Source organism: Mesoplodon bidens (assembly GCF_964165515.1).
Source record: "Mesoplodon bidens genome assembly, chromosome: 8".
In the NCBI taxonomy this organism is placed as follows: Eukaryota; Metazoa; Chordata; class Mammalia; order Artiodactyla; family Ziphiidae; genus Mesoplodon; species Mesoplodon bidens.
The window spans coordinates 19,937,437-19,946,853 of record NC_138165.1 but is presented as its reverse complement, the minus strand read 5'-3'; the positions used below and the strand labels follow the sequence as shown (position 1 = coordinate 19,946,853).

Genomic DNA, 9,417 nt, shown 5'->3' with positions numbered 1-9,417 from the left:
TAGGTCTCAGCCTTTGACAGCAGAGGGCAGGATGAGGGTCACTAGCCACTCTAGAGATAAAATAAATGTGGTCCATTTTGTCCGGAATTGGGAAGCTGTGTGTGGGTTATGGAAAGTAATCTCTGTGCAATTGGGAGGTATCCTGGGGAAACAGTACCTAAGCTAGGATGTCTGGACTTGTTGGGGAGGCTTCTGGTTGATGAAAACCAGAGTGGGATATAAAGAGAACTCAGGAGAGCTCTGAATCACAGCTGTCGCTGATTTTTTTTTACATGTGTGTTTGAGCAGCTGTGTTTTTCCTATGCCTCTGATCCCATGGGACAAGGATGACTCTTCTCCCTCTTCCAGCTCCTTTCTTTATACTTTGCCAAATGTCCCTCCTTTGCCCCCACTCATACTCATTCCAATAAGAATAAATCATTTATAGTTTATCCCAACATGCATTTTTTTTTTTTTTTTTTTTTGCGGTATGCGGGCCTTTCACTGTTGTGGCCTCTCCCGCTGCGGAGCACAGGCTCCGGACGCGCAGGCTCAGCGGCCATGGCTCACGGGCCCAGCCGCTCCGCGGCATGTGGGATCTTCCTGGACCGGGGCACGAACCCGTGTCCCTTTCATCGGCAGGCGGACTCTCAACCACTGCGCCACCAGGGAAGCCCAACTTATTATATTTTTAACTGCTGCAAATTCTGTAGTAATATCATCTATTCCATCTGTGTCTTCTTTCTTTTTCATCTTTGCCAGTCTTACTAGAGGCTTGTACACTTCATTGATCTTTTTCAAAGAGCCAATTTTCTATTTGTTTCCTCTGGTTCTCATTTCTCTGTTTCTCTTTTCTTGTCATCACATGGGTTACTTGAACATTTTTTAGGACTCCATCTTGATTTATTTATATTCTCTTTGATTGTATTGCTTTCTATAGTTTTCAGAGTGGTGTATATGGGTATTACAATATACATACTTATGGCAATCTACCGGTATCATCATTTAGCTACTTCAAATGAAGTACAGAAAACTTACTTCCATTTAGGTCCCTTTAACTTCCACTTTTAATTATTATTATCTTGAGTATCATATGGTTAAATTTCATTTCAATCATCAAATATGTTTTATAAAGCTTATGAGGAAAAGGATTGTGTGGGGATTAGTTTTACGTGTCAACTTGACTGGGTCACAGGATGCCCAGATATTTGGTCAAACACTATTCTGGGTGTTTCTCTGAGTTTGTTTTTGGGTAAATTTCACATTTGTGTGTGTGTAGATTTTGTTCTGAAAGCAATGAGGAACACTGAAACATTTTGAACAAGAATTATATGAACAATCTTGCATGACAGAATGTACTTCCTTGCAGCACTGCACAGTCAGTGTTTACCAGGATGACAGGAAAATCACAGTCATGGTAATAAGGAGGGCCTAGGAGATGTGCTGGGAAAAGTTAACAAATGAGAAATTTTCATTACAGGAGTGTCCTTAGGATGAACATACACACACATATATGTATGCATATATAACTATATAAATTCTTATTGATCTATTACATACTCTTATGAAAATGATTTAATAATGCTATATCTACACAGTTCCATCATGATTTCAAACCTTCAGTAAAATACACTACCCACAAATCTACTGAGTTGATAAGCTTTTAGGGGTCATTAAAGAAGACCACATTTGCATTAATATTAGGCAGAGAAAAGAGAACATAGGGAGCAGTTGAGAAAAAAAAATCCTCAAATTCAAAAAGAACATAGAATTAAAGTAAGATCTGTCCAATGGATTCTCTTTGGGAACTTACAGAAAGACCTAGAATTACGAATAAATGTGGAAGTGGTTCTCCAAACTTTGTTTTGTCTAAAAAATAAAGGAAAAGGTATTTCAAAATGTTGGAGAACTTAAACACAAGAAAATTGGGGCTATATAATATTTTTAAAGAATCAATTACATTCAAATTAAGGCTGTACTGAACACAATTTTTAAAAATTTTTTATGAAGTATAGTTGATTTACAGTATCATGTAAGTGTCAGGTATACAGCATGGTGATTCAGTTATGTATATAACGGAATATATAGATGTATATATATATATAGATGTATATATATATATATATATATGTATATATATAAATCGCTGTGCTGTATACCTAAAACTTTTAGGTTGCTTCCATGTCTTGGCTATTGTAAACAATGCTGCAGTGAATATTGGGTTGCATGTATCTTTTCAAATTATGGTTTTCTCTGGATATATGCCCATGAGGAGGATTGCAGGATCATATGGTAGCCCTATTTTTAGTTTTTTTAAGGAACCTCCATACTGTTTTCCATAGTGGCTGCACCAATTTACATCCCCACCAACAGTGTAGGAGGGTTCCTTTTTCTCCACAACCTCTCCAGCATTTATTATTTATAGACTTTTTGATGATGGCCATTCTGACCGGTGTGAGATGATACCTTCATTGTAGTTTTGATTTGCATTCCTCTAATAATTAGAGATGTTAAGCATCTTTTCTTGTGTCTGTTGGCCGTCTGTATGTCTTCTTTGGAGAAATGTCTATTTAGGTCTTCTGCCCATTTTTTGATTGGGTTGTTTGTTTTTTTGATATTGAGCTGTATGAGCTGTTTATATATTTTGGAAATTAAGCCCATTGTTTGCAACCCATTCTGTAGGTTGTCTCTTCATTTTGTTTACTGTTTCCTTTGCTGTGCAAAAGCATTTAAGTTTAATTAGGTCCCATTTGTTTATTTTTATTTCCATTACTCTAGGAGACGGATTCAGAATGATATTGCTGCGATTTATGTTGAATTTCACATTTGAATCTATAAACTCAGTAAAACAAATTCCTCTCTCTAATATGGATGGGTCTCATCCAGTCAGTTGCAGGCCTGAATAGGACAAAAGACTGGCCTTCCCCTGAATAAGAGGGAATTTCTCCTGCCTAACTGCCTTCGACATGGGCTATCAATTTTTTCCTGCCTTCCAACTTAAACTGAAACATCAGCTTTTCTTGGGTCTCAAGCCTGCCAGTCTTTGGACTGAAACTACACCATCAGCTCCCCTGGGTCTCTAGCTTTCTGACTGCAGATCTTAGGACTTGTCAGTCTCCATGATCATATGAACCAATTCCTTTAATAAATATTCTTATTATATATGTATGTATACACCACACACACATATATATATATGTATGTATGTGTGTGTGTATACACACACACACACACACACACACACATACATATATATCTCCTATTGCTTCTGTTTCTCTGGAGAACCCTTACTGATACAGTTTGTTCTATGATTCATTCTTTTATCATTTCCTATTTGAAAAGCTTCCTTTAGCCAATCTTTAAAAGTAAACTGCTAATGATAAATTCCTTTGTATCTTACAAAACTTTATCTGCGTGTGAAGGATCCCTATTTAAGCTATTTAAGCTCTCTTTGCTTCCCCTCTGATTCTTCTTTCTGTAGCCCAGAGTGTTTTAAAATAGCTTTAGGTAAACTCTAAGAATCTTCCTGTTCTTCCAAAAGGAACACACTAAATTCTAAATTTAGTGAAAGAACTACCAATGTTTGGGAGTCAATCACCTCTTATTCAGAAAAATGGCTCAAGTCTCAACCACCACCCTGTGGACCCCACTCCTACCCTGCCAACCCCAAAACCATAATAAGACTGACAGAGAGGAGGGGAAGTTCCCTCTGAAATGAAGTTCTTGAAAGGTTACGTCTACTACCATATCTTTTCTCCTTTGGGGAGGAGATGTGCTACTATTTTTCTCCCTGTATTAACCTGCTAGGGCTATTGTAACAAAGTACCACAAACTGGGTGGCTTAACACTAAAAATTTATCATCTCACAGTTCTGGAGGCTACAAGTCCAAAATCAAGGTACTGTACAGTGGGTTCTTTCTGAGGGTTCTAAGAGAATGATCAGTTTCAGGGCTCTCTCCTCAGCTTGAAGACAATTATCTTCTCCCTGTGTTTTCACATCATCTTCCCTATGTGTGCATCTGTCTCTATGTCTAGATTTCCCCTTTTTATAAGGACACCAGTCATATTGGATTACAGTCAACCCTAATGGCCTCATTTTAATTTAATTTCCTCTGTAAGACTCTATCTCCAAATAAGGTCACATTCTGAAGTATTGGGGATTAGGACTCTAATATATCTTTTTTGGGGGGAGGTGTGATAAGTCCCTAAAGCCAAGTGATGGGCAAAAAAGGGAGATAGGCATTTTGTTCCCTTATTAAGTACCTGCTTTGTCAGTGGACTTGCCAGCCCCCTCTGTGCTACCTGAGCAGGCAAGAGAAATGTGGAGAGAAGCCCCCTACCTCCACCTACTGCACCTCTACCTGCCTGGGCCCTAGCAGCTCTAGGTTTTCAAGAGGAATGTTAGTTGTCAGATGGATTCTGCACATGACCTCAAGCCCCAAGAGTTGGTACACAGATGAGAGAAGAGGAAGATGCAGCTAAATCTCAGGGACTCCCAATGTCTAAGGGACCATTTGAGGGGAGCTCTTCATCCATAAGGTCTATTAAGAGCATCTGTGACCCGCGGAGACAACCAGAATAGTAATTACCTACCAAGAATAGCATTACAACTTTGTCAAGGCTGTAAAGTAAGGACACCTCCACCCCTCCATTCCTCCATGGTTTCCCACCACCTGGGCAGAAGGGCAGGCAGAGGGAGGGATGGCGGGAGAGCCGACTGTGCCCCACCTTCCACTCTAAATGTGAGTCCATCTAGCCAAATCTGAATTTGCTATGAAATGGATGTTTTTATAAGTAGAACAGTCTTCTAAATCAAAGAGTCCCTCTGAATATACAAATGTGAAAAGTTATGGTCTGAGAAGGTGTTTAAGGGAGCTGCTACCCAGTAGGAAATAGATATTCGATTGATCAAAACTGAGGAAAGTGACTGGAAACAAATAAAACCATGTCAGGCTGACTCCTCATCGAGTTGAGACTCTAAACAGTAGATAATGTGCACATGAACACATAACAGGACTAAGGTATATTCCACTCTAGTTCCTGCTGTTTCGCTTAGCATGATCCCACAGGCAGTTTTACCTTTCATTAGGTATTCTTCAGAAATACAATTTTTAATGACTATGGTTTCTATCATTCATCTTATAAATGTACTATAACGTATTTAACTTTTCTCCTATTGGACGTTCAGGATACAGCTAATATTTTGGAATTATAAATCATGTCATAATCATCTTTGTACATACATCTATGTCCAATTTCTATTTCAAAGAGGGAACATTATTATACCCACTTTTTCTTTCAGATGGGAGGATTATGCTAACCAGTTTCAGAGGTTAAGTGACTTGCCTTCATCATATGTTAAACCCAAATCTTCTGAGAATGAATCACTGACTATATTATCAGCATATGAAAACTGTCCTCTGTGCCTAATATAAGACTTGAAAAGCTGTCTCATTTTCTTACCCATTTTCCTATATATTAATATATTGTGTTATACTAGTTGATGAGCTATGTTTTATTTATAGAATATATGCATAATATTCTGTGTATGTCTTAGCTAAATGTATTTTATATCAGCTAGCTAATTTCATTAGTATAGGAGAAAAATGGAGAAATTCATGAATTGAAGCTTTACATGTCTGTTTTCAAAACCCATCAGAGAAAGGTAGTTTGCCATGATAAAAACCATTTGTGACCACAACTATATTACAGCATATTGGTTTGAATTTAATCTGAGTTTATTGCATGGTAGAAAACAGCAGTATATTAGTGACGAAGAATTATGGCTTCACTATTAATTAAATATGGTTGGAACTCTGATCTGCCATTTCCATGCTGTATGAACCTGGACAAATTTTATCTCTGTGCCTCTGTTCCTATTCTGTAAATTAGGAATAATCTTAGTACCTACCTCAGGGTTCATGAGAAGATTAAACGAGAAAATTCCTATAAAGCTCTTAGGACCAAAATATGTCCCATAGAAAATGTTCAGTTAATGTTAGCTACTAACATTACCTCTTTTAGAAACCACAGGTTAACCTCAATTTAAACATAGATATTTGGATTCTAACAAATGTAATTCAAACCTTTACTCAGGGCTATTTGCTCTCTGATTTAGATATAAGATAGTCATCAGTTTTTACTCTAATACCAACTATATTTTTAATATGTAAATACACATACATTAATGCACTTGTGAATAACAAATGAATATATGATGATAACAATTATCATCATAACAAGTAAATAAAAAACAGAAAAGTTATCTTTCACTATTGTAATAAGTGTGTATCTTATATCCTATAAGTTCCTTTAAGTTCTTTCACAGCATGGTAAGTACTGAGGAAAATAATTTAATAAAGTTAAATTATATACTGGGTAAAAAGTAATTAGGTTTAGCTTGAAATAGAAAAATTATTAATTTAAAGCAAACACATACAAGCCATTTTTACCGGAGCTTAATATGGATCATGGCATAACTTAACGAAATCAAAACCTATGCAACAGCACCAAGTGAAATTCCAACAAAGGGCTGCACCGCATCATCTCACTTCAAGTTGAAGGTTCATTACCAAAGCAAACACTTGCTAGAGAGGAATTTGGAGCTTTTCCTCACATTTAGGAGGAGGCTTATCCTGGCCTCCCAAGTAAACCTGCGGAGGAGGCCTACTTTTTGCAGAAATCTTCACCATGGAAAACAGTACATTTCACATTTTTCTTTAGTTGTGTCACAACTAACAGACCAAAGGCCAGCAATATGAAGGAGGCAGCACTGCCCAAGGATAAGACACGGGGTTTGCAAGACTGTTTAGAATTCAGGGCAGATGCAAGAATGAATCTCCAAGCTTCTGCCTCTATCCAGCCTACAGGAAAGGGTGAGAGGCATGAGGCAGGGAAAGTGCTTGCGGTGGTGCTGGAGCTCAGAGGTAAGCCTTGTTGGTTTTGGCAATGGCTGTTCCTATTGTTAGAACACCACCGGCACGCTGAATATAACACGTCTAGCGCACAAGATTAATGCTCCTTTCCTGCATCATGGATGTTATAAATAAAACTGGAGCTTTTTATATATCACCTAATAGTATGCTACTCAACGGAAAGCAGAGCAAGAAAGCCAAAGAAAGCCTAATTCTGCAGAGAGGAGAAAAAAATTGATATCACTGATCCATTTTAAACACATTTCAAAATATATTAAGGACTGTTCACAAACTACAGAGACACAGAACTATGTCAATGGGCTGATATACAAATTTTATGTTTATATATATTTGTGTCTAGTATAATATATATTAATAACAATAAAAAAATGTATCCTGAGAAGTAACAGACAGCTCTTGGATTTTACCTGTAGGGAAAAGAATACATATTGTGGTGGTAGTTTTAAGGGGAAAGATAAGCCTTGCTCTAAATCCTTCATTTTCTAGAACAGAAGCATGTCTCCCAGCAGGAAATGGGCCCCCAGGCCCTCCCACCTACCTGTGCTGGTGTAAGTGCTGGGGCTGGCCAGCGGTGGCCCGGAGCCCTGGGCTGGGGGCGGAGGCTGTCCATCACTCAGCTGCTTGACTCGTTTGCGGTGAGATTTGCCATTGTAATGGACTTGGGCCTGGGCTGCAGAGTTTAGCTGGATGTTGCACACCTCACAGAAGGAGAACAGAATTTTCTTTTTCTCTTTACTCAGCTGGTCCTCAGGTCTGTCGTTCTTTATTCCCTTATCTTCAAAGCCCCGTAGAAAAGTTGCCATTTTCATAATTCCATCTTCAGGGTAGTTGTCAGGGCTTAAGGAATACTTCATACCTAAAAAAAAAGTACAAATGCTTATGAAATATATGCCTTCTTATTTTCTAGTATGATTGTGATTAATTTCATGGTATGGTTTAAGTTAAAATCTCCTAGCTACTCAGTGATCACGCTTGGAAAAAATTATCAAAAGCACTTAACTGAGCAAATATGATCTTTGAACATGTGTTTCCTCTGTCTGGAGCATTTTCCACTCTACCCTTGCCCCTCCTCCCATCACCTCTCAATTCTTTTGCCCTTTAAACTCCTGCTCACCCCTGAGATCTTAGCTGGAGCATTACCCTCTCCTGGAAACCTGTCTGACCCTGGAGATAAGGCAGATCCCTGTTTACATGCTCACATCGTGCTATGTGACCTCTCTTCAGAACACCTCTCACCACGTGCACGTCATATGTATTTGTACAATTATTTGATTTATGTCTGTTTCCCCAATAGAGTGTGAGCTCTGTGGGGGCAGTAACCTCATTTCTGGGCCTAGAACTGCAAATTTTACATAATAGGCATTCAAATATCTATTGAAGGAAGGAATAAAGGATGCTACAATCCATACTATGAAAAAGGGTATGTGTAGACATCAAGGTATACATAATACACACACATCTGCACACCTACCAACAGATACATGCCCTAACTTGGGGAGGAGGTGAATAACAAAGACAAAAACACATTATGTCTGCAACTTACATTGGGTTGTATTCCAAAAGCCTCTTTATAAGTCAGCCAGTGGGAATTTGAACATATTTTCTTACAGATGTAGTGAAACAAACTGTTTTTAGCTGTCCAGGTTAGCCCATAAACATCAATTTAATCTCTGATGAGGTTGAAATGCAGCACATCTGAAACACAAAATAATAGAAACACAATATATGGTAATCTAGTAATTGAAATAGAAAAAGAGTAAAACAGACTAAGATAAAATTTTGTTTACTTTTAAGTGCTGATCTTCATTTAGCTAGATAAGGGTATAGTGATAAGTTATAGCCTAAGTAAAGATTTTAAAGGAGTCTTTTTAGTACCTGAAGAATCTTGGGTAATGATGGCCTTGGCTTTTTATTTTGCTCAGTTCCACTTTAACATATATAATTTTTTCATTTTAGTTAATACCAATGTTACTAGCATTTTTATACTTATCAGTGTGATTATTACAATGTTTTCAGTTCTCAACTCGAATAAAGAAAAAGATACTCTCACAGAAGAAAAAGGAGAACAATATTCAGAGAACAATTGGGCAAAAGCTAAGGGAAAATGGGTATGCATGAAAAAGATTTCGCTGAGGTGGACAATACTGTGCTATGAGGGATGAAGAGTTCAGATAAAGAAAGGATCCTTGCTTGTGATGGATTCTGCCCCGGGGAAAAACTCAAAGATACTGGCTTTGAGCAGTTCTGTTGATCCAAGTTGGCTTGGAGCTCTATGGAAGGGAAGGAGAAACTAAAGACTAATCCATATTTGGAGGGTTCACCAGTTGAATGTTTAAAATTCAGAAAATAAGTTATAGTACAGAGTATGATCATAAAGATATTGATTCAATGTATATGGTATGCCAAGAACTCATTTACACCCACACACTCTATTGCAAAGTGTCATTATGCACTATACCATAGGCTAAATAATAACCTTCAGAGAATTGTTAAAATAGTACTA

General features: G+C 37.8%; 1 protein-coding gene across 1 annotated transcript in view; it reads right to left on the bottom strand.

The window, feature by feature from the left end:
• ZNF385B (zinc finger protein 385B) overlaps positions 1 to 8,572 on the bottom strand; it is a 317,392-nt gene extending 308,820 nt beyond the window's left edge. The window contains exons 1-2 of the mRNA XM_081241867.1: positions 8,458 to 8,572; positions 7,453 to 7,770 (exon numbers count right to left, since the gene is read on the bottom strand). Of these exons, the coding sequence (XP_081097993.1) occupies positions 7,453 to 7,768 (316 nt within the window). The 5' untranslated portion in view covers positions 7,769 to 7,770; positions 8,458 to 8,572. The remainder of the gene's footprint in view (positions 1 to 7,452; positions 7,771 to 8,457) is intronic.
• Positions 8,573 to 9,417: the final 845 nt, after the last annotated feature.